Source organism: Emys orbicularis, chromosome 20 (assembly GCF_028017835.1).
Source record: "Emys orbicularis isolate rEmyOrb1 chromosome 20, rEmyOrb1.hap1, whole genome shotgun sequence".
In the NCBI taxonomy this organism is placed as follows: domain Eukaryota; kingdom Metazoa; phylum Chordata; order Testudines; family Emydidae; genus Emys; species Emys orbicularis.
Genome location: NC_088702.1, coordinates 4,426,193 through 4,451,919, shown reverse-complemented (window position 1 = coordinate 4,451,919; position 25,727 = coordinate 4,426,193). Strand labels below are relative to the sequence as shown.

At 49.0% G+C, this 25,727-nt stretch overlaps 1 protein-coding gene across 1 annotated transcript in view; it reads left to right on the top strand.

Moving 5' to 3' along the window:
• The window catches only part of MEF2D (myocyte enhancer factor 2D), a 167,217-nt gene that overhangs the window by 81,088 nt on the left and 60,402 nt on the right, over window positions 1-25,727 (top strand). Inside the window, exon 3 of the mRNA XM_065419815.1 lies at window positions 15,850-16,127. Within this exon, the coding sequence (XP_065275887.1) occupies window positions 16,074-16,127 (54 nt within the window). The 5' untranslated portion in view covers window positions 15,850-16,073. The remainder of the gene's footprint in view (window positions 1-15,849; window positions 16,128-25,727) is intronic.

Genomic DNA, 25,727 nt, shown 5'->3' with positions numbered 1-25,727 from the left:
ACAGCTGCGGGTGTCTGATTGCAGTGTGGACGTATCTAGGGTGGCCTGCCCCTTAAAGGCCAGGAGGCCTGGGGCTAGCCAGCCTTGGACAATCAGCTGCCTCCAGCCAAGGGGCAGAACTAATTGGTGACAGGTGACCGCCTGCTAAGCACCAGGGCCTCATAAAAGGGGCAGAGAAGGCAGTTTGGGGAGGAATGGCAGGAAATCAAGGCCACCCACAGAAGCCCCATTTAGGTCAGGTGTGGCAGGACTCTAGGGAAGTAGGCTGTAGGTCAGTGATCTATCCCAGAGCTGGGAAGACGGAAAGGTTCCTTAGGGGACCTGAGACTGGGCAAGGGGAATGCAGAGAAGAAGCCCGGGAGTCAAGGCTCTATTCCAGAGAGACTGAAAGGTAATCCTAAAAGGACTGGGACCCGAGCCCAGAGGGAAGACTGCAGAGGAGCCCAAAGGGGGACAGAAGAACCTTTTGTTTGTCTGAGACTTTTGTTTGACCTCCCTCTGGAAAGGGATCAAACTCCGAGCGACCTGGCTGGATGCCTGAGCAGTGTGAATCCCCGGGTGAGGGGAAATCGCTGCAGGGAGCACCTGCAGGGCCATGCTCAGCCAGCAGGGGGCGCTCTAGGGCAGCCACGCCCTATGACACCTGCCCCAATGAAGGCATTTTCCAAATCCTAATTAGAGGTTGGCTTTTGTCCGGAAGCAGGAGCATTTCTCTCTTCCAAAAGTCTTGTTTTCTTTTGAATACTAACTCTTGGACCTCTGGCTCTTCTTGCTCTTCGCGTCGCTGTCCCTTTATCAGCTTTAAACATCTTGCTTTCGTCGACCATCCCCTGCCCCTTGCATTGTGGGACACGGCCCCCAATCTGCCTTCATTCAGTATCTCATCAGCTTTATCAGGTTCCCTCTCATTTATCTCCTCTATGAGCAGTGCCAGTTCTTTCAGTCTCTCTTCATAGGAGAGATTTTTCCAGGCCTCTCATCATTCTTGTCTCTCATCTCTGAGCCCCTCTTAACCTGTCACTCTGCCCCACTCCCCATACCCCTACTGCCTAGGCATGGTACGAATGACAAAAGAGGGGCTCCGGGCGGGTTACAACGTAGCGCCGCTCCGTTGCGCGGGTTGCGGTTGGGAAAGCAGGTTTGAGAGCGGGAGGTCGGGAGACCGTCAGTGACACAAATACACCGACAAGACAAAATCTCTCTTTTGAATACTTTGCACACCTGGAGCTGCCTTCCATCTGCCGGTCTCGATGTGCTTTGCAAACATCCCCTTTTTAAGACTCTCCATGCCCTTGTGGATAAATGTTCTGCAGATGAGAGATGTGGCGGCAGAACCAAGCATTCTGATTCCCACTCCCTTTGCTCTTAACCACTAGACTCACATGTTCTTCCAAAGCTGGGAGTGGAACCGAATCCTTTGCCTTAGCTACTAGACCATATTCCTTCCCAGACCTAGGAATAGAACCCACGTATGTGTTCCATCCTCCGATCTAACCACTAGACCCCATTGCGACGCATTTTAAAACCAGTTACTTATCTTCCATTTTCTAAGTTCAGGATTCTATGCTTCTGCTATATGAGGTCAGGAGGGCCTCACCCTCTGCAACTGGTGCAAAGGGGGCAGATTTAACCACTGGTGCTTGTTGTGACAGGGGGACACAGGATCTGAAACTTAAGGCTTTCTAAACACACTCAGGATAAGATTTTTCAAGGGAGCCGACTCATTTTGACTGCTTCAGTTTTCAGGAGCTCCGCTTGAGAGACCTGAAAGGGGCGTGACTCCACTCCCTGAAAATCAGGCCCCTTAAAGCATCTTCAATTGGGCACTTGGAAATAACAAGTTACTTTGAAAATCCGGGCCAGGTTTTCCAGGAATCTTTTTAAAATGCACTTGTGATTTTTTTTTTTTGTCTGCACAAATTCTTTCACTGATTTGAGAGATTAAATAGTTTTCTTTTTTTTAAAAAAAAAGATTACAATTCAGTTATATTAAAATATGTTTTTAAAACAAGAAGTGTCATTGTATTACTAATAATATTGAGATGATTAAAACTGAAAGGGTTTTTAAAATCCAAAGTGACATTTCACTCTCTGTGGATTGTTCACTTTGTTACATTTGAATGACCTTGAACAATGAAAAAGGACTGGGCAGTTTCTAGTCAATTTCACTTTGAGCCTTTGAGCTTACTGTCCTAGTGTGGGGTTCTGATCATCCCCTCTGGAGAGGATATTTTTGCATTAGAGGAGGTTCAGGGACAGCCTGGAGACCAGAGTGATTAGGACAGGGGTCGGCAACCTTTCAGAAGTGGTGTGCCGAGTCTTCATTTATTCACTCTAATTTAAGGTTTTGCATGCCAGTAATACATTTTAACGTTTTTAGAAGGTATCTTTCTACAAGTCTATAATATATAACTAAACTACTGTTGTATATAAAGTAAACAAGGTTTTAAAAATATTTAAGAAGCTTCATTTAAAATTAAATTAAAATGCAGAGCCCTCCGGACCGGTGGCCAGGATCCCGGCAGTGTGAGTGCCACTGAAAATCAGCTTGCGTGCCGCCTTTGGCACGCGTGCCATAGGTTGCCTACCCCTGGATTAGGAGCATGGAAAAGCTCCCATGAAGAGAGACTGCAAAGATAGGAATTGTTCCAGTGTTGTCAGCTCTAAACTTCCAAAAAAACCAAGTCAATCCCCTCCCGCCATCAAATCATGAGTTTGGCTTAAAAATAATGAGCTTTTAAACATAAATAAAACTTAGGTTTTTATTTGCCTTCTGGTTTGGAAAGTGATGAGATGTACAGAATAATGAATGGTCTAGAGAAAGTGGATGTGGAATTTCTATTCACCGTGTCTTGTAGCATCAGAGCAGTGAAATTGAAAGGTGGTGAATTAAAAAATGCTGAAAGGAAATACTTTTTTCCATACAATCCACTGTCCAGTAGTAAGAGATTTGGATGAGATACAAACCCTCTCATTGAATTGCCTGCTCCCTAAACCTGGGGGGATTGGATCAAGTGGACCCAGATTCCTAAGCACCCCTGCTTGTGCAAAAATATTTCCCAGCGGAGATGATTTTCCTCTCCCCTTTGCCAATTGCAAACTCTGCTCCTTCGCCCGTCTCTCCAATTTAAAGCAATTTAGCTAGAGTCGGGTATGAATTACTCAGTGCAGAGTTAACCAGCACCTGCTTGTATTTAATTGGCATGTCTGTTAATTGCTGTGATAGTCATACTTGTATAATAGCGAGGAGGTGGGAGAAGCGATTCTGGAGTTCTCTGCTTCCTGCATTCTCTAACAGGTTCCATAGCCCAAGCGCTTTGCTGTGTGCCTTGCAGAAGGGACTCACCAAAGCTCTATCACCTTCCTGGGTTGATGGTTATGTATTGGGCACCCTTTAAAGGCCCCAGGCCCCTCAAGCCGGTGAGCTGGCTATATAGGTCTCTTCTGAACTGTACAAATATTTGGTGTCCAGTAGCACCTAGACGTCTCAACTGAAGTCAGCACCCCATTGAATGAGGTGCGGCGGGACCGCACAGTGAGCGAGGTTAAAATCAAAACAGCCAAGAAAAGAACAGCTCTTCCCACTTTGCATGTGGGGCAGTGAGATGCAGACAGATTGGATGGTTTACCCAACGTCACATGAGGAGTCCAAAGAATTGGACCCAAATCTCCTGAATCCCAGCCCGGTGCCTTAACTGCAAGCCCATTCTGCCTCTTGGGAGACAAATTTCAAGTGCAGGCTGGGAAGTCAAGGCCTGAACCAAAAACCCGGAGTGGAATCCTGGACGTCTGGATCAGATCTAACCTTTGCCTTACTCTGCCAGATTCCCAGAGGGCCATATCAATAACACATACCTTCTCTACAGGGCATGGCAGCTAGAGATCTCAACGTGCTTTACAAAGAGGCCCCTCCACCCATTCGCAATCCCAGTTGTAGTCCATGGGGGGTGTGGTGTAGTAGGATTGGAATGGAACTCAGGAGAGCCAGATCCTGCTTCCAGCTCCGCCACTGACTTGCTGTGTGGCCATGGGTGAGTCACTGCCCCTCTGTATCTCTCAGACTTCTAAAGCCACCATCACTGTAGTATTTAAGCACCCCTCAATTGCCATCTGAGGTAGGACAATCCCATTTTACAAGCTAGGTAGTCACACTGTTGAGCGCTCTAACGCTACTGTCATAAAAATTGTTTGGGTCGGGGCTCTGGCACAGCAGGGCCGTGCCTAGTGATTGGAGAACGGTTGCGACGTATCTTTGGAGACGGTCGGGATAAAGCAGTCGGACTCGTACAGAGTCGCCGGCGTCTCTGACACAAGCGAGCGCTCGCCAGTCAACCTGCCGGGGTTAGCAGCTTTTCTTGCCTCCACTTGCACCAAACGGCATAAAAACCCGGCGTGTGAGGGAAGAAAAGTCGAAGAGTTGTTGCATGGCAATGGTTGCCATGGAGACCACCTCATCCGTAGCCATGTGTTAAGAGTGTCTGGCTTGCTTTGTGCCCTGCTCTCAGAGCCGCGAGATTAAGGTGATAGAAAAACGGTGGCAGCGATGGAACTGGGATAAATTCAGGCCGGTTGGAACCAATGGAGTTAAACTAAGGAAGATTTGTCCTAAGATTTGACTAAGTCCTAGATTTGAAGGCCAGAAGGGCCCATTGTGATCACCTGGTCTGACCAACTGGATAACACCACGCCACAGACCTTCCCCAAAATAATTCCTACTGACTGTATGGGGTAGTGTCCTATGCAGGGCCATAAAAACCCGGGCCCAGTTCCTACTCCCGCCATAGATTTCCTTCTATGACTTAGGCTAGTTACATAATCTGTTAATGATCGCGAGGATCTGGGATACTGCTGGACGAAAGCTAGATCCTTGGATTGTAAGCACCTTAGGGCCGGGACCGTCTTTTTGTACAGCGCCTAGCACCATGGGGTCCTGGTCTGTGACTGGGGCTCTCAGGTACTACGCTCATATAAATCAAACCAATTAATGAATAACATAGCTATGAGCTTGTGTAGCGTGAAATGGCAAAAGTTACGTATCAGGACAAAGCTGGTCTCTCTCAACTTAATAATAATAATAATTATTATTAATAAAACATTATTTGTAGTGGGGTAGCACCGACAGGCTGCAGTCAAGGGTCAGGGACCCATTATCTTATGCACTTTACATCCACGTAGGAGGAGGCGATCTCTGCCCTGGAGAATTTACAATCGAAGGACAGCACAAATCAAATATTGGGACCGTCCAGTGGTGTGTTAGGTCATAAATCTTCCCTCTCTGATAGCCATTTTTCATTTGCCCCTTGCAGAGAAAAGTCAGCGTTGTTATCCCTATTGTACAGATGGGTAAACAGAGGCACAGACAGGGGGAGTGACTTGCCCAAGGTCACCCTGTGGGCCAGTGGCCAAGGCAGGAACAGAACGCAGGTCTCCTAACTCCCGCTCTCATGCCCTATCCATTAGGTCTCACTGCCTCCCTGCTCTCTCAGCAATTCTTTTATTTCTGTCGCCTTCATTGCCCTGCGTCTTGGGTAGTCATTTGCGCCGGTAGAAGGCAGCGTCTCCACACCGCGTGGCACTGGTGTCGGTGACTGCATGAGGTGCAGGGTGCAAGGACCTCTCACTAGATTTCCTTTGCATGCAAGTACTGGCTGAAAGCACCCTGTTGTGGTTAGTCTAAGCGGCCAACCGGTCCGGCCACTTGAAAGAACAAGTGGGTTTTAAAGTGTGTGTAAAGCAACCAAAGTGTAGCATCACTAATGCAGGTGACTTGTCCCTTCTCTTGGCCAGCTGATCACCCACACGCTGCTCTGCACGGACCGGACCGTGAGCTATTGTCTGTCATTAAACAATCGACGCAAGCGAGGGCAGGTCAGGCTGTCTCTCCCTCCCTTTGAAATAGCCAGGCAGATGGGTGGATTTTCAAGCATCTTTAAGCATGTGTCTGTCAAGGGCTGGATTATTCTTTACTGACCTCTTCACCTCGGCTTGGATGCTGAACTCAAAATAAAGCCCACCGCAGCCTGCAAGTGGCTTCCTTCCTTTTCTATTCAGGGTCTTCTGACCGTATTGCAGCACCATCTAGAAGCCTCCTTGTGCTAGGCGGATCCCATACAAGGTCACTTCACCTAATTGATTCCCTTCCCTTGCAGGGGCCTGGGCCGTTGGTGCACCTCGGTCTTGCCTGTTCTCTGCCTGGGGCACACATCCATTCAGTCTCCTGAGGACTGAAATGCTTTAGCTGAGCTCAAGTCATTGGGCTCAATGTAGGGGAACGTGGGTGAAACGTAATGGCCTGTGATACACAGTAGGTCAGAGTAGATCAGTGGTTCTCAACCAGGGGTCTTGGGCCTCCTGGGGGGCTGCGAGCAGGTTTCAGGGGGTCCGCCAAGCATGGCCGGCATTAGACTCACTTGGGCCCAGGGCAGAAAGCTGAAGTGCCGCCATGCGGGACTGCAGCCCAGAGCCCCACCACCTGCGGCTGAAGCCGAAGCCTGAGCAACTTAGCTTCGTGTTGCCCCTATGGTGTGGGGCCCTGGGCAATTGCCCTCCTTGATACCCCGTAACCCCAGCCCTGGCTTTTGTATGCAGAAAACCGTGGTTGTGGAACTGCTGGGCCGTGGAATTTTTATAGCATGTTGCGGGGGGACTTAGAAAGAAAAAGGTTGAGAGCCCCTGGACTAGATGATCTAATGGTCCCGTCTGGCCTTAAACTATTGGAAACAGGTGGGGTGCTGCACAGACACCTAGTGAGAGACATTCCCTGCCCCAAAGAGCTTACAGTCAATATAGCCAACTGGTAGGTGGGGAAACTGAGGCAGAGAGAGGGACTGTAACTTTGCCAAGGTTACATGGCGGAGCTGGGAATGGAACCCATCTCTTCTAACTCTCATGGCAGTGCCTTATCCACTAGATCCCACTGCCATTCTTGCTGCAGTGATATCTGAGTGGCTGCAGTCATGTGAGGTTAATTCCTCCTTTCCTTGTTTTTCATTGATGTGGGTTGATCAGGAGGGGGTGGTTCTTTCCACAGGTCTCCAGTGCTTTCTTTGCCTGCCCATTCATCCCTTGTTCTTACTTTGATCAAGGGCTGCTGCCCTAGGGTCTGCGTGCCAGGTGAAAACGTCCACTCGGCTCTTAGATACCGTTTCCATTTCAATCATGTAACAAGTGCTAGCTAACGGGGGCTGTCGTGTGCTCAGCACCTCTGAAGATGAGATGGTAAGTGACTTGCTCCCAGGATGATACACTCAGCCAGTAGCACAATCAGTAACCGCACTCAGGAGTCCTGACGTAGGTTCTGAGCTCACTGCTAGACAATACTGCCTCAGGAACGGAGCCCAGCGTCCGTTCTACAACCCAGAAATCATGAGTCCTTGCTGCTGCTCTGACCACACCCTCTCCCAGACCTGGGAAGAAAACACATTTCAGTTCCCCCCTGTTCTAACTGCTAGACAATGCTCCCGTCCAGAGCTGCAAATAGAAGCTGATGTTCTGGCATGCCCCTTCCACCTGCTCTAATCTCTAGTCTACACTCCCTCCCAGAAGTGGGGATGGACCCTAAGGGTATGTCTACCCAGCAATAAAAAAACCCTCAGAGCCTGGATTAGCAGGCTCAGGCTATGGGGCTAAAAATGGCAGGGGGTAGACACCAAGGCTGGAGTCCAGGCTCTGAGATCTCCCCCTTTACAGGGTCTCAGATTCTGGGCTCTAGCCCGAGCCTGAATGCCTACAGCCCTGTGAGCCCGAGTCCGGTCAGCCGCAACTAGGGCTTTTATTGCAGTATAGACAGGGCTGCTGGAACAATGTGTGTAGTGGGGGTGCTGAGAGCCATTGAACCAAACTGCAAACCCTGGATATGATGGAAACCACTTCAAGCCAGGGGGCGCGGCAACACCCCCAGCACCCCTAGCTCCACACCTATGACTGTAGATGTACCCCAAGAGTCTATGGCAGCTGGTCTCCCATGCTTCCTTCCTGGAGGAAGCTCCAGCTCCCAGTCCTCTGCTCAATCCACTAGGCTACACTCCCTTCCTCAAGGTGGGAATAGAACCCAGGCATCCTGACTGACTTTGGCTCCAGACACTGTGGCTTCAGGGCTGCTCCAATATAAACTATGGGTTTAGACGAGTCGGCTCCAAGTTCCACACCTAGACAGATCTCCATTTCTCTCCCCTGCCTTATGACAAACACGACTTACGAGAAGGCAGGATGAAACCAGCAGAAGCTTAGCATCCCGGGGCTGCGGGGCCTTGATTGGGCTGTCAGATTTGGGAGCCTCGTTTTCCTGCCTCAGGGGGCCTCGGTGTTGCTCATTATTGAAAAAGGGAAGAAAAGGCAAGGACTGTGAGCAGAGACTGCCTTGCAAGTCATCCCCTTTGTATGAGGATTAACCCAGCTCCGTTCATTGACAGCCGAATCTCACAGTGGAGCTTAATAATGCCTCGCTTTTCTGAATCCTTTTCTTCTCCCTCTCAAAGGTCTGAATTTGTCTTGGGCTATTTTTTGTTTGTTGGTTTGTTTGGGGTGGAAAGGATACATTTTGTAAAGTCACAGATTCTTTTTTTCCCCCCTTTGCGACGGACACAGAAGCAGTGCAAAAATTTCTTTTTCCGACAGTGTTGTCTAGTGGTTAGAGAAAAGGACTGGTGCTCAGGATGCCGGGAGGGGGGGGGGGGTTATCCAGGTCAGGAAGGCATGTTGTCTAATGATTAAAAGAAGGAGCTATTTGCCAGGACTCCTAGGTTTTCTTCCAACTTTGGGAGGTAGTGTTTTCTAATGGTTAGAGCAGGAGACTGGGCTCCAGGACTCCTGGGTTCCATCCCCAGCTCTGGAAAAGAATATGGTCTAGTGGTTAAAGAAGGTGACTTGTATTATGACACCTGAAGGGGAGTGCTGTCTACCCCTGCCACTGCTACTTTGTGTGACTTGGGGCAAGTCACTTATGACTTGATTTTCAGAAGTGTTAAGTATCCACTGTAACTCTGATAACTTCAGGATCCAAATCTTTTTTTTTAAAATTCTGCTAAACTCTTGGCCTCAATAATACCTTCTTGCTAATCGTGGAACAGTACATTTGTGGGGAGCTCCTATTGACTCTAATTATGCAGAATTAGACCCTGAGGCCTAAAACTTCAAATATGACCATTTTGGGTGCCATTTATGTACCCATCATCAGATGAGTGGGGCTTGCTTTTCAGAGGTGTTAGGAGTCCTTGACTCTGGTTGACTTTGGGGGTTTTGAAAAGAAAGGGTTTTGAAAGGGTTTTGCTTGGTTTTGAAAAGAAAGGGCTAGGGAATGTTGCCAACTTGCACATTTTTAATGCAACATATAATTAACATGTGGAACTCACTGCTGCTGGATATTATTTAGACTTGCAGTAGCCATATGCAAAATAGGATTAGACATTTAACTTTTTCATGTTCTCTGTATGTATATATATTTCTTACTATATGTTCCATTCTATGCATCTGATGAAGTGGGCTGTAGCCCACGAAAGCTTATGCTCAAATAAATTTGTTAGTCTCTAAGGTGCCACAAGTACTTCTCGCTCTTTTTATTAAAGACATACGCACTTATATATGATAGGATTAAACATTTGTAAGGGATGTAAATACTCATGCTTCAGGGCAAGAACAGAAAGCGCATGGGTTAGGAAGAAATTTCTCTCCTGAGTAGATTATTACATATTTGTACATTAGCGGGTTATTTCTATCGTCCTCTGAAGCAGCTGGTGCTGGCCATTGTAGGAGGCAGGATGCTGGACTACATAGACCAAAGGTCTGATTTTGTACTGATGTTATGTTATTTCATACACCTTGAGCAGAACATAGTGCCCTTTCAGCCCGAATGCTTTGTATTTCAGATGAAGGAAAGCAGAAAACAAAGGAAGAACCAACGTAAAGTATCCATGAGAGAGTAATCACTGCAGATCACTCCCCTCTCCGTTAATTACTAGTTCAGATCCTCAGCTGCTGTAAATCAGCCAAATTTCCAGGCTGATATATGCTAGCTGAGGTCCATTATGTACATTTCCAGCACCAGGATCCTTCCTGTTGTGATATAAACAGCTAATAATATGCCAGTTTGAGCTGAATGAAAAATTTCCTTTGAAACCCTTTTTTAAAATAGCAAATACCCTTTGAGTAGAAATGGTTCATGTTTTGACCAAAAAAGAATCGAACTCTTTGTTTAATCTCAATGGGGAAAAACCAAACAAACAGCTCCACTTTTTTCACTTTTCTCCTGGGGGCTGATTCAGGGGACAGATCTCCTAGCAGACTAGCTGAAAGTTTGATCTTCTAGACCAGTGGTTTTCAAGCTTTTTTTCTTTTCATTTGCGGACCCCTCAAAAATGTTGAATGGCGGTGCGGACCCCTTTGGAAATCTCTGACATAGCCTGCGGGACCCGCAGAGGTCTGCCGACCACAGGTGGAAAAGCACCACTCTAGACCATTCTTCTTAGCTGGCTAGAACACTGTCCTGATCTGATGTAGCAGGAAGTGGGTTACTTGGCTAGAGACCCTCATGGTCTGATTTGGTACTGCAGAAGGTGGGCTACTGATGGACCAGTGATTTATCTTGGTGTGGCAGAAAGTGGGATACTGAGCTAGTGGTCAGAAGAACGGCCACACTGGGTCAGAGCAAAGGTCCATCTAGCCCAGTATCCTCTCTTCCGACAGTGGCCAGTGCCAGGTGCCCCAGAGGGAATGTACAGAACAGGGAATCATCAAGTGATCCATCCCCTGTCACCCATTCCCAGCTTCTGGCAAACAGAGGTAAGGACACCATCCCTGGCCATCCTGGCTAATAGCCATTGATGGACCTATCCTCCATGAGCTTATCGAGTGCTTTTTTGAATGGTCCAATATGGCCTGTCCTATCTTATCATCATATAGAGCGGGCCCCCATCTCACATGATCATATCGGTCCCACTTCCCTTTTGCTGCCGCTCTTCCATTGCCAGATGACTGCAGTTGCACTACTGTTTATTAACGGCAATGGGAAAGGTGCGTACGTTTCAATAATGTAAGGAAGAAAACCGGGGTTCAGCTGGTAAATGTCATTTCAATACGATTTGTCCTTGTAAAGAACCTTGGTACGGGGGAGGTAAAAGGAACTTTTTGTTGCTTGTATGTCTGTGGCCTCCTGTGAATACATGTGTCTTAACCGTCCAAGTGTTCTTCTTTCATGGAAAATGAATAGTGGGTTTCGGAGAAGAAATCTTCCCCCTGGTATGCTTTGATACCTGAGTCAATAGGACTGACAAAGAAGCCAATTCCTGCTGCTGTGCCATTTTTTATGGCATTATTAGCAAATGTGATTTATAGATATACATGTAAACCCTTTTACCCAGAATTAAAGTAACTGAGGCAGAAGAAATAAATTGGACACTGGCAAACTTCATGGCAAGCTTATAAGGCAGGGAAGGCTGGGATTGCTTGGTTTTTGGGGGTGTAGACTAGTGATTAGGACAGGGGGACTGGGAGTCCTCGGTATTCTTCTGGATCTGGGAGGGAGTATGGTCTAGTGTCAGAGCAGGGGCCTAGGAAGCAACATTCCTAGGTTCTCTTCATAGTTTTGGTACAGTGGAGCAGTGGGTCAGTTGCTTGGCCTCACTGATATCTTGTGGCAATGAGTTCCACAGGTTAATGATGCTTTGTGTGGAAAAAAATAGTACTTCCTTTTGTCATTGTGTGTGGTAGGGCTGAAATTGTATTGGTGAAGTCCTTGGAGACCTTAGGATGAAAGAGCTGGGACTGTGTTTATCTCTGTACAGCACCTAGCACACGAGCCCCGATTCTGATCCAGGCCCTCAAGTCACTGCTGAAATACAATGCAATATTATTATTGCTGTTTTTCTTGCTCCCTGTAAAAAGAAGCAGAGGGAAAAGCAGAGGCACAAATTTCATCCCCATTTTCCCTACCAAAACGTGACATTTCAAGGAAAAATGATAATCCTGAATGTTGAACTTTGAAAAATGTCCTGCTGTTGTTACTGTCCACGGAAAGGAACAGTGCGGGGCTCCAAAACCCATCCAGGGAGCTGACACTTGGGCTGAAAAAGAAGCGGCCAAGAGCTTTTAAGGTTGATGTGGTGAGCGAGAACAGCTCAGCCTAGTAGAAAAACGAAGAGCTGCCAACTTTGAAATCCTATTGCATGCCGCTTAGCCCCACTCCCTGCTGAGACACGCTGTCTCGTTGGGGCTGGTTGTAATGCTAGACAGCTTGGTGCTTTGTCTTGCTGGGTCACTTCAGCCTCTTCCAAACAACCTCTGAAAAGATTTCTGCCGTTCAGGTCTGTTTCCAGGGCCATTTAGCAGGCGAGATTCAGGGCTAGCGCTGAGCGTGGAGAGGAGAGGCAGGGTGAGCTGCGGGTCGAGCAGCAGCCACAGACTTGGGCTTACGTCCCTGCTCTTCCACAAACTTCCCGTGTCACCTTGGTCAAGTCACTGGGCTGCCGCAGTTCCCCATTATAAAATGGAGAGGAAAGTATGGCCCTGCCTCACGGGAGTGTTGGGAGGATAAACACACGAAAGACTGTGAGATCGGGGACATCAAAATGCTGCCGATCGCCTTGTGCTCTGACTTCCCCGCGGCAGCATTCTGCCCGTGTGCTGCCGAAGGCAGGATCAGAGCCTGAATAAACCAATGAAGTGCAATTATCCCCTTTATACAGATCAAGGAACTGAGGCCCAGAGTGACTTGCGGGGTGTGCCTGCATTGCAGTCAGGGGGTGTGATTGCCGCTCATGGAGACATACCTGGGCGAACTTTAGCTAGCTCGGGGAGCAGAGCCGTGGCAGGTGGCAACTCAGGGGCCCTCGCCACTGGAGTAATTACGTAGGGATCCAGGCAGGTATGTCCATCAAGTCTGTGTCAGAGCTGGGAATACAACCCAAATTGCCTACAGCCTAGTGCTTCTCCCCCCCACCCCCCAAAATCCTTCCTCTCCACGTCACAGCTGATACCTGTCTCTTCACCGCACACTGGATCCCAGGGTTCCTAGAGTAGGAGGAATAGCTAGCTAGTGTTATGGTTTTGTAATTGGGAACGAGGTTGAGTTTTACACTTCAAGCTGGGATTCCCTTGCTTGGTGATGTGTGAAGAATGACAACACATCTGCCCCCCCCCCCTTTCCCCAGATTGCTGCGCTTGTTTTTTCTGAGGACAGAATCTTAAACAGAAGGATTTAAATAAACACAGACATCAAACCAGATTGATCAGAGCACTCCAAATCCAACTGGTGTTAATAACAGTAAAACTCCAGGGTTGCCTTGGCTTCTTTTTAAAATTTTCTCTCTGATGCCCCTTAAGGAACACCTTTCTGTGGCTGTCCAGGCACAGACATTTAAAAAAATGCAAAATTGAAGATTCAGGCAGAAAGCGGCGAAGAATTTAAATGACCCAGGCTAATGACCGGCCACTTGACTTCTTCTGACTTAAAAACCAAAAAAACCAACCCCCCCACACTGCTTTTTCAGAATGTCACAAAAGAACAGAAATTCACTGGTTTATTATGGCTGTCTTCTCCCACCCTCACATGTGTACAAAAATGCTTCCTGTTTGTGCCCTGGATGGTTCGCTGCTGTCTCAACAGGCCTGTGGAACTTGTGGCTAAGATTTGACCCTAGATTCACTTCCCTGCTCTGTCCCACCCTTGCTGCGTAACCTGCAGCCAGGGTTTGAGTTGCTGAGTGCCTGTGATTCGGGGTATTTTCGAAAGTGCTTCAGCTCCCAGTTAGGCAGTTACTAAAGGACAGATTCTCAAAAGGGCTTAGCACCTACTGTCCACGTCTACGCTGCTCCATTTGGTGCCTGATTGAGACCTGAGGTCTTCTGGAAAGCTGGCCATGAATCACTCTGCGCCCCTGTAAAATGGGGATAATACGCCCTGGTGTCAGTGAAATTTCCATTCGCTGTAAGGCTCCTTTGTGCTGCTCATCAGCGCACGTGCAATGGATCCAGTCATTTAACAGCGTCATCATCAGCCAGGTGGTGAGCCGGTAGCCCGCCATCGAAATGAGTCAGTGGGCCCTCGACAGTGATATGCGACAGAGTCTGAAATGAGCAGCATCACGGGTCATTCGAAAAACTCCCATTTCAAGAGATTGGGCGCACAGTTGCCCTGGCCTGCGGCTGCTGGAGAGGTATAAAGGGGCCTTAGGGTAAATAAAAATCGGCCCCAGGAGTGCCCCCTCTCTCGCATTGTTGTCTGCCGTGTCTAGTTAGACTGTAAACTTTTTGGGGCAAGGATTGTGTATGTAGGGTTGCCAGGTGTCCAGTTTTCAACCGGAAAGTCCGGTCAAAAAAGGGGACCTGGCAGTGTCCAGTCAGATGTACTGACTGGACACGAAAAGTCCAGTTAGCATGGGCAGAGGTGGGGGAGATGCAGGATCATTAACCCTCACCAGCCCCTGCTCAGCCAGGGGTGCCTACTACCTGCATCTTTTGGGCAGGTAGGCAGCAGGCTCCGAGTCAGACTGCAGCTCCCATCCCAGCCCCGGAGTAGAGGGAGCCCAGCTGGGGTGGAGAGTAGGAAGTGGAAAGAATCGAGCAAAGGGGAGGGGGAGAGCAGTGAGTGATGGATGGAGAGGGGATAGGAGCGAGCAGGGGGGCGGGGCCTCAAGGGAAGGAGTGGAGAAGGGGGCGGGGCCTTGGGGGGAGAGGCGGGGCAGGAGGGTCCGGTTTTCAGAAATTAGAAAGTTGGCAATCCTGTATGTGTTTGTACAGCATCTGGCTCAGTGAGGCCCCCATCTCAGTCCCGACCCCTCGGCCTTGCACGCAATAAATAATTAAAATGTAAGGAACCACTACAGGTGAATCTATGCCAAGTCTTCATTTGTCTGCAGGCTGCCTAGATTTTTAGACAATGATATAAGAAATACCTTGGTTGGACAAACAGATCGGGTTTAAATTAGGCAGTCTGGAACCTGCTCTAGACACGGGTTGTGTCCTGGTATAGCTGTTGGTTCGGGGAGGGTGATTTTTTTTAATTGATATCGTAATATCAGTACAACTGCTAGTACAGCCTCACTTACACAGTTATAAATATATGCATCAATATAGCCTAGTCCCCTTCCTATATGGAAATGACTATATCAGCATAGGCACCTTTATACCAGAATAGCTGCATCTACACTCAGTATAATACAGTAGAGTTCAAGCAGTGTTTAGGCAAGACCTAGATTGACCTTTCACCCCCTGAGCGGTGTAGTTAAACTGAGTCCCCCCTCCTCCACCCCCGACTCCCCCAGGTGCAACAAGCTTGATAGAAAAATTCTTCCGTTGACCTAGCTATTGCCTCTCGGAGACGTGGGCTAACTCCAGCAATGGAAATCCGCCTTCCGTTGATGCAGGAAGCGTCTGCACTATGGTGCTACAGCGCTAGCCGCGTCTGTCGTGTAGACATGAACTCAGACACAGTGGTGATGGGCATGGTATAAACAGAGAGAGAGAGAGAGCGAGAGAGTAGCTGCTTTCTGTTACCAGAGTCGAGGTAAATAATCTTCATGCAGTTGTGTTTGTCCTGAGGATAGGAATTTTGCTCGGAGTCCTTTTTTTGGGGGGTCATTTTCTTGGTGACTTTATTACAGTTGCAAGCTCCTTGGGGCTGGGATGGTGTCTCACTGTGCGTCTGTGCAGCGCCTAGCACTGTGGCATCTGGATACCACTGGGGCCTCCCATAGTTTGGCTCAGGGACTGTCTTTTTGTGCTGTTTGTACTACCCCTAGCACAATGGGGTCCTGGTCTGTGACTGAACTCCTAGGGCTATGGTAATAGGAACGAGAATAATTAGGAAGGCTTTGCTTGAAAAAAATGTTTTAATTCCTTTTTTCCTCTCTTCCCTAGGTTTCCAAGCAGCCCCTGGAGGCCCAACGCGCCTGGAATTAACCAGACGGCAGCATAACATGAACTGAGAAAGAAGCAACCCGGATTTTTTGTTTGTTTTTTTGGTTTTAAAAACTTTTACCTACCGAAAAATTCGTTCATGAAAACGTTTTAAAACAGGGTTATTTTTCCCCCCTCCCCCACACAAGAAAGTCGTCCCCATACGGTGAGGATTTCCGGAGAAGATGGGGAGGAAGAAGATCCAGATCCAGCGGATCACGGATGAGCGAAATCGACAGGTCGGTAATTCCTGATTGGATACCTTTTGTAGGGCTGATCCTGCCCCTCCCCCCAACCCCGATTGACGCTCAAAGACCAAACTCCCATGGAGTTGTGCCTCAGTTTCCCTATCTGTAATATGAGGATAACGGTCTACATTTTCCAAAGCGAGGAGCGATTTTGGCTGCCCACGCTGAGACACCTTAAAGAGGCTGATTTTTTCAGACCGTGCAGAGCATCTGTTCCCTGAAAATCTTCCTTTACAGTGTCTCAAGTCAGGTCAACCGGGATCACTAGTCGCTTTGGCAAACGTGGGCCAGTGACACGTGCCCACCTTTATAACGTGGTTTGAGATCAGCAGATGAAAAGAGCTCCAAGGAGGTAAGCCAGCCAGGTTTGCGCCTGGGGAGTCTGAGAGGTACACTCCCCAGCTCGGTGCAAAACACTGGCGTTACTAAATAGCGGTGCATTAATGTGAAATCAGTGGCTAGAGGCTGCAGCTGAGGTTCTCCTCTTAGAGCTCAACAAAGCTTTTCCATTGAAACATTTTATTCCAGGTGGAAAATGCCCCCTTTCCCCCCATCCCTTGGGGGTTGTGACCTGGCCCAGTTGGGTTTAGCCTGGAGGCTCCTCCATCATGATAGAGGGGTCAAATTTCAGTGAGTGGTGTTGTGACCCAGCATGCGGGGTTTTAACCCCACTCAGGTGTGGGGGGGTGCCCCTTGGAGGGGCAGTGGGGCCAAACCTGAGCTTTGTTGCGACCCCGAACACCAGGTTGCAACGGTACGCAGTTTGGAGGGCAGCGCGAACTGCGGGGGCGGGGGGGAGAACTGTCCCTTTTTGCCCCCACCCTCTGGGTAGCCCCATCAGCACTTTTCAGGATCGGGCCCATGGGGTGCATACGGCGTATCAGTCTATCCCCTCGCAGCTGCAAGATTTTGGGCATGAGTGTGTGACACCTTTGGCTCTGCCTGGGTTTTATGGTGACCCTGGGCTTGGCTTGCCATGTGCCATGTGCCAGGTGACATTTGGACCAGCGCACGGGGGATTGAGTTGCAGACCTCTCGACCTAAAAGCATCAGCTGCGCCAAGGGTCTGTAATTTGGAGCTGTAATACTGTATATCCCCTGTGGCTTGAGCACAGATTGGGGGTGAGGGTGTCGGGTTCTATAATGATCTGCCCACAATCCAACACCAAAAGACTGCACTGTCTCCACTCAAACCGATGGGCGGGGGGTTGTCAGTTTCCCTGAGTGTGGATGGCATGGCCGAGATTACATGGGGGAAGAGAAACAATCTCCTAGGGGATGAGTGGGCACTAGCAGGAGGATGGATCAGATAATGGGGATCAGATAATCAGCCAGCCCCCCCCCCCCCAAATAAGAGGAGCAGGTCTTATTTATAATGAGCAGAACGAACCCTCATCTGCAACATGCCATGTTGATTGCTGTACTTGCCAGCGGCTCTGCAGTTCTGTAGCTAGCATTGGAGATTCTTTGAGTGGGCTGCTATGGGGAAGTTGTGGGTACTGCTGCAGCAGAATTCTCCTAGCCTTCAGGGAACACCCTCAAAGTTGTGAGGTCTTAAAATTAACCCACCGTGACAGAGGCCCTATTGAGTAGTTATTTCCTTAAGGATTCAGGTGGGTTTGTTGTCTTGATGGCAATCCGTGGGGCGATGTTTTCTTTAAAAGAAATGCCTCCGAAGCACATGAAAAAAATAAATAAAAGCCCTGGTGTGCATATTCTGTGTGACAAAAGCTCAGTGAGGGAGTGTGGGCTAGTGCATAGAGCTGGGGGCAGGGAGTCAGGACTCCTGGGTTCCATTTACCAGCTTTGGAGAAAGTTTGGTGTAGTGGTCAGGGCTGGGGAGTGGGAAGCAGGACTCTTGGGTTCTATTTCCCATTCCGAGAGGTTGCGTGGTCTAGTGGTCAGGGCTGGGGAATTAACGTTAGAATTCCTGGGTTCTGCTCCCGGGTTGTCTAGTGGTTAGAGCTGGGGGGACGGGCAGTCAGAATTTTGGGGGTCTATTTCCAGTTCTGGGAGGAAGTTTAGCTTAGTCGCTAGAACGGGGCGGAGTTGAGATCTAGACTGCTGGGGCCAGATTTTCCAAAGATCCCAGCTCCCCAACTCCCGACATGCAACTGGAGCGACTGAGCACTGTTGAAAATCTGGCTTCGTTTTCAGTGCCTGAATGGCAGCTGTTAATCGTGTCACGTAACGCACGACTGGAAGGTGCTTCAAGGCTACGGTGAAACGTACGGGATAAGGACCTCAATAGCTTAGAACAGAGATAGGCTCTTTGGAAAATAGGACCCCAGTAGTTCTGAGAACTTGAAGTAGCCTAGCTTCAAGTGACTTCCCAAGGTCGCCCAGGGCAGCTGTAGCAGAACCAGGAACTGAACCTCTGTGTCTCCTGCAATGAGTAAGGTGCTTCTTCTGAGGGCCACTTTGCCTTCCTTTCAAAGCCAGCCTCCAGTCTTGCAATGTGGACCTCAACACCTGGGTGCTCTTAGCCTGGGACAAGGTCTGATGGCACCACCTCGGACTGAAAAATGTCGAGAGTTCGCCGATTGGAGAGACACGCGAGGCGTCAAGGTGAAAGCAGTGTGCCATGCACGTTCACCTCCAATTGCCATCACCTGTGGCCCTTGTGGATGGGGCTGCAGCCCAAAACTGGTCTCCGGTCTCATCTCTGGGCCCACAATCAGTGCCTGTAGCTTCTCCGTCGAACTCGATGGGCGATTCCTCATCATTCCTCACCCAGCACCAGGGCTTTTGCTGCTAAAAGAAAAACCATTAGCACTGCAGCAAGTTCCCTCCAGGAGCTTTATTGTTCCACGGTGAAACAATAGAAAATTGCAGGTTTTCTTCATTAAAGTTTCACTTGGGTGGGCAAAGGGGGGGAGGGGAATATTTTTGAAAGTATCCCACTTGCTCAGGGCAGTGTTTATTTCCATAACGAGCAGGAAATGGTGCATTAGTGATTATTAAAGGAGCTGGAGGTTTTTTTTTTATTGGGGCAGCACAGCTCTCTGGCATGCCAGCGCGTTGCTGAATGCCGTACATGGGCGGGAGGTTATAACATATATAAAGCCGGTTATTGGAGCCCTGTTCAAAGTTAAAATGAATGGAAAATATTTAGTAATCCTGGAGTCCGAAAGCCTGCTCTAGCCCTGTTTTATAACCCTTTAGGAAAGGAAAGAGTGAATTCACTGCCAGAGCCCAGGGTCCCAGTGAGCTGTAGGTTGGGGGCCGGAGGGGTTTGACCGGTGGAGGAGGGGTTGAGCTGTAATATGCTGTGTGAGTTCCTTTAGCCAGACTTTGGTGAGAAGATGGTTGGCACTGGAGGAAGGTCTTGCGATTAAAGCGCTGGAGTAGGATGTGGAAGATTTGGGTTTGGTTCCCGGCTTTGTGCACTGACTCACCTTAGAATCTCAGGGTTGGAAGGAACCTCAGGAGGTCATCTAGTCCAACCACTTGCTCAAAGCAGGACCAATCCCCAGACAGATTTTTACCCCAGTTCCCTAAATGGCCCCCTCAAGGATTGAACTCACAACCCTGGGTTTAGCAGGCCAATGCTCAAACCACTGAGCTATCCCTCCCCCCTTGGGCAAGAGACTTAATCCCTCTGTGCCTCAATTTCCCAATCAGTAAAGTTATTGTACTCGACTCTAATAGCTAATTGCCCCAGCTCAGGGCAATGGGCAGGGGTTTATGATCTGGGAGGGGTGTTCTTTTCTCAGTTGTCCTCCTGGGTGAACTTGGGCAAGTCATTGCCCCTTTCTGTGTCTCAGTTTCCCCAGCTGTAAAATGGGGGTAGTCCATCCCTTGTCTGTCATCTTATACATAGATTGTAGGCTCTTCGGGGCAGGGAGTATCTCTGTTCTGTGTTTGTACAGCGCCTAACACCGGAGAATCTCGAGCCGGGACTCCCTCTTTGCTACCATCGAATAAATAAATAACAATGAGGAGAGGTTGTAAAAATGAATGAGGAGGGGAGTGTTAGCTGTCAGACTCAGTTTCTCCTGCCTGTCACCTTAGTGAAGGGCTTTTCTCAGCTGAGCTTTTGAAGGTTGGGTGGGGAATAATAGAAGACAGCTGTGACAATCTGGTTCCCACAGGAGCTACTACTCAGGGTTGCCAATGGCTGCAATTTTATTGCAAGTCTCACAATACCTGGTGCTTTTTTCAAAGCTCCAGCTCCTGGAGTCAGGTGATCAGGCGAGAATATTAGCTTTCATCCTTTTTTTTTTTTAAAGTACATTTCTAACTCTCACGACTGCAGAGAACAACTTGGGAACGTGATCCAAAAGGCTCAGAAACCAGAAAGCCTAGAGAAAGCACCCCGCCTTTTTTTTTCTTTAAATCTCACGATTTTTAAGCCAGTCTCCTGATTTGGGGGGCCTGCCTCGAGGGTTCTGAATGGTTGGGTGCTGGCAACTGCGCTGCTCACGCTACCACAGCTCTGGGTGGGTTGGGGGCCGGGCCTGCTCACTTCAACCACCAGGCTCTTCATTTAGAGGCGAAGCTCACCCCCGCGCAGCCTCGGTTAAGCCTTGGGCTAGCTCTCTGTGCGGGGGTGGGGGGGGAATAAACCCCTGGCCACCTGGGGCTTGGATTTCCAGGGGTTCTGAGCACAACAGCCCGCGATGAAATTGACAGCACTGCGGATGTCCCCCGGGTGACTATGAACCACATTGTCCGTATGCACTGGATCCACTACCGTGCTGACCAATACCATGTCATTGTCTCCTTGTGTTCCCCTGTCTTCGGTATCCATCTGTTGTCTTGTACTTAGGGTACGTCTACATTGGAGCTGGGAGGTGTGATTCGCATAGACCTACTGGCTTGAGCTAGTGCCTAAAAATGTGTCTGCGACGGGCACGTACTTGGACGGCTACCCCAAGCTACTACCCGTGTTGCGACGGATACACTGCTATTTTTAGGTGCTAGCTCAAGCGGGGGGGGGAGGGGAAACACCCCTCCCAGGTCAAAGGTAGATGTATGCTTAGATAAGGCAGGAACTGTCTGTTCTGTGCTTGAACAGCACCGAGCACCATAGGGGCTTGGTCCGTGCTCCTAGGTGTTATGGTAAATATAAGAGCAACTGAGATCATGGCCCCAGTGCGCTAGGCGCTGTACATACATACAGTGTGAGAGAACCCTGCCTCAAAGAGATCCCAGTCTAAATAGATAAAGAGGGGGAAATGAGACCCAGAGAGAAAGTGACTTACCCAAGAGGTCAGGGCTGGTGCTAGTACCCGGGTTTCCAGAGTCTCCGCTCTGGGCCCAGTCCGCCATGTTACGCCTCACTCCCTGTAGTACCTCTCTCCTCCGCCTTTCTTCCTGCTTTGCCACAGCACCCCCGGCAGGAGAGATGCAGGCAGCTTGGGAGCCAGCGTGAGGACAAAAAAAAAAAAAAAAGGGAATCTGGCAGTGGGATTTATAGCTACTATAAAGAGCTAATGGAAAAAGAAAAAGAGAGAGAGTACAGCATGTACATGTTACCTATAATAAAAACACAAAGTGGTCTGATACAAAGAGAGAGACAACTGAGGGCTTGAGAACATCTGGCTGGAACGGTTGCCTGGGGGCGAGTCAAGGGGCTCCTTTATCTTTCCTGCAGCTCCTTTTTTTTTGTATCTGGTTCTCCCTCCACCCTCCCACTGTAATCACAAACATTTGGAACGGGGATGCTGCTTATCTGACACCGCTCGGATTCCATAAAGAACCTCCCCCCACCCTCACCACACGCTTTGAACCGCGCTCTTTGCATGATCAAGGAATGTATCGGCCGGCTTTTAAAACAAACCCAGCAAAACCCTCTCAGAGCCAGGAAGTTAACGAAGCAGCAGGGCTGTTTAATTGGTCACCGGAGCTGGCTTCGGAATCAATTATTTCCCCCTCTCCTTCCCTTGCCCAGCAAGGATGCACCGTGACGAGAGGAAAGAAGCCGCTTTTGGAGGAAAGAAGCAAAGCTCTAGAAGAGAGCGGGTCCGATCCCCATCTGGTGTAGACCGGCTCAGCTCTGTTGCGGTCACTGGCTCTATGCTGACGTAAATCAGCACAGGAAATGGCCCATGGTCTATTTAGGTATTTCGATAGTCCCTATCGCCCCTCACAGACCCAGGTAGCGTGGCCCAGTGGATTGGGTGCCGATCTGACACTCTGAAGACTCATGGACTTTGAGGCCACATAGGGTCATTATGATCCTGTAGTCTGACCTCCTGCATAGTCCCGGCCCTACAAACTTAGCCAGGGATTCCCGTATCAAGCCCTTTATCTTCCGGCGGCACTACCCGTTAGCTTTAGAAAGAAATCCAGCCCCAATTTCAAGGCTTTGTGTGAGGGAGAATCTGCTACGTCCCTAGCTGAGATCTAGGCAGCAGAACCCGTGATCAGAGGCAAGCACACAGCCCTCTGATCCAAAGTCAGACACCTTATCCATTAGGCGTGTTCCTGGGACCTGCAGCCTGTTGTTGGCCCTGCTACAGTCTTCCCGTGAGACCTTGGGCATGTTACTTAATGTCCTCAGTTCCTCATCAGAAAAACAGAGATAATAATCCTACCTTTTCCTGCCCTTGTCTATTTCGATTGTAAGATTTTCAGGGGAGGGGCTTTCTCTCACAATGTGTATGTACAGCGCCTAGCACATGGGGCCCTGATCTCACTTGCGGTCTCTAGGCGCTTACAAAGGTCCCACCTTCCTTCCATCATTTCTCTCCCCTCTTTTGTTTCAGTTCAAGGATCTAAACCAGTGGTGGGCAACGTGCGGCCCGCCATGCAAATGGGAGCTGTGGGTGGTCATGCAAATATAAACAAACTGTCTGGCGGCCTGCCAGCGGATTACCCTGATGGGCTGCGTGCGGCCCGTGGGCCGTAGGTTGCCCACCACTGATATAAACTGTCCATAGGGGTGCGTTTTGGACATAGCGTGACTAGGGAACTGCCCGAACTAGTTGCACGGTACTGACTCCAAATGTTAGTTTCTCTCTGGGGTGGGGAAAACTGGCTTCAGTCCAAAGCTCAGGTCCGCCCTGCGTCCTTAGCCCATGCGTTGTGGCAGCTCAGCTGGTAAAATTTCCATTCCCGTCTCCACAGAAGCTTTCCTGAGGTTCAGAGAGGGGAGAATCTCTCCTCTCTCGTGCTGCTAACCAGTAGTTAAGGAATCCGATGCTGCTGAATTATGCATGTGCTTTCATGTCATGGCTCTGCCTCTGGAAATCTAGGTCTTCCAGTTAAAGCTGCTTTGCATGTGGGATGTCTCCGCACATGCCTCTGTGTGTGTGTGCGTGCGTGTCATATGTGCTCTTTGCTATGTACATGCTTGCTTGCATACCAGCGCTACTAGCTCCCAGCAGAACCTGACCTCATTGAGAACTTGCAATTAGCTAGGTTATTGGATTGTCATTGTTGAACATTTATATGGCAGTAGCACCTCGAGTCCAGGTCCCATAGTGCTAGGAGCTGTACAAACACGTTACAAATGCCCCAAAGAGCTTACAGACTCAAAGGGTTCCCAGGCACTGTCCCTTTTCTCAAAGATGACTGATCTGTCATTATTATAGGTATTACGGTAGCACATAAAGGACTTAAGCTTAACCGGGACTCCATTTTGCTAGGGTGCGGCACCCACAGGTAGTAAGACATGGACCCTGCTCTGGAGAGCTTACAGTCTGAGTAGAAAAGACAGACCAAGGAAATATTTTACAGATGGTGACCTGAGGCCTGCACCAATTAAGTGACTCATCACAGGTCACACAAGAGAGTCTGTGGCAGAGCCATAAATTAAACCCAGATCCCCTGAATCCAGCTCCAGAGCCTTGGCCACAAGACCTGTGTGGATGGTCTCTGGGGAGTAACCAATGATTCTGCTACCTTTGCAAATTTAATTCATAAATAATCATTTGCCTCTGCAGTGTAAGGAACTCCAAGACATTGGGGCCCTGATCCAAAGCCCAGTACATCTGTGACCAAGTTAAAACCGAACACAGGTCTCCTGAGAGCTAGTCTGCTGCCTTGGCTACAAGACCAGTCTTCCTCTCTTGTGCTGTGTCTGTCTCGTAGGGAACTTGCCCGACCGGATCTGCACCTTTGCAACCTCAGGGCTAGCATGCTGCACCGAGCTCTCCTGAGAGTCTACGGGCATGTTTCTGGTCCTGCCTGCCGAGCTAGGAGACCAGGATGATTCCCCTGAAATGAATGGAGTTACCATTGATCAGTGAGCCCAGAATCAACGCCCTAGTGTAGAAGCCTAACACAAGAGAGGAGAGCCAGTAATAGTCACTAATGACATTAGAGGATAGGATAAGATTTGCCATGGCACATCAGCTCACTAGTCCGTCAAAGCAGGTCTGGCAAAGACCAGTGCCTGATGCGTCAGGGGAGGGCAAAAATCCTCTGATAGTGCAGTACTGTGTGTGGAAATAATTCCTTCCTGACCCCTATGGCGATCAGCTTATGCCCTGAAGCATGAGATTTAATTACCCTCTTAGTCTTATAAGGTTAATTCTTCTAGATGAGGGTCAGGCCCATGTAAATCCCAGCCTGTCTGCTTATCTATAGTTGAAAGGTTTTTGGTTTCTTTCCCTTTTCACCGTAACGTTGGTAGACTTGAATGGCAGGATAATGGTAATTGATGGTTTTAGATGTCAGGGGCTTTGCTAGTGGCTAGAACTAAGTACTGGAAGTTGGGACTTCAGGGTTCTATTCCTGGGTGTGGAAGGAGGGGTGGGTCTAGTAGATAAAGAAGCGGGGATTGGTCGGCGGGACTCCCCGAGTTTCAGTTCCTACTTCTGGAGAGGAAGTATAACCTAGTCATTAAATTGGGGATCCTGGACTCCTGGGTCCTATTTCTGACACTGCCAGAGACGGGTTTGTTAAACTTGGGTAATTGGTCTGACATTGTTTGCAAAGCAGGGAATTTAACTCAAGTCTCCCAAACCCTAACCACTGGCCCGTCCTTCCTCTCTCAGAGGGCTGAGAGCAGCCAGGCCTTGCTTTCTTTGCTCTCCCCCTTTTCCAGCTTCAGACCTCCAGGCATGGCCAAGAGCCACCTCCCTGCCCCATCTGGCCCAGATATCCCTATTATTGGTCACTCTGAATAGCGTTGCCAGCGCTGAGTTGGTCCAACGAGACAAACTCCAGCCGCGACCCCATCACCGCGCACTGAAACGTCACAGCAGCGTGTCTATGGGCTGTTGATTGACACATGACACTGCATCAAATCACCATAGCTCCTGACTCTTCCTTGAGATGTGCGTCTTATGTGGCCATTGACACCTGGTTGAAGTGTGTGACATGCTACCACCGTGAGCGGAGCTGAGTGAAAAATCCGGACGTATTATGTACCTATTTAGTGCAGCTGTAGTTTGTCCACATGCCATGGCAGGTCCTCAGCTATTGCGATATGGTATTGGCCAAATTCATGCGTGGTGTGACTCCGTCAAAGGCGAAACAATTAGACAGGGAATGAATCTGGCACGATGTTTTGTGGAGTCCCAAAATGGAAACCTCTAAATAAAGCTCTTCATCATTTTTTTGCGTGAACTTTTTTGGGGGTCAAATCATGGCCTTTTTATTCAAAACCAAAACTTTTCATCAACGGTATCATTTTTT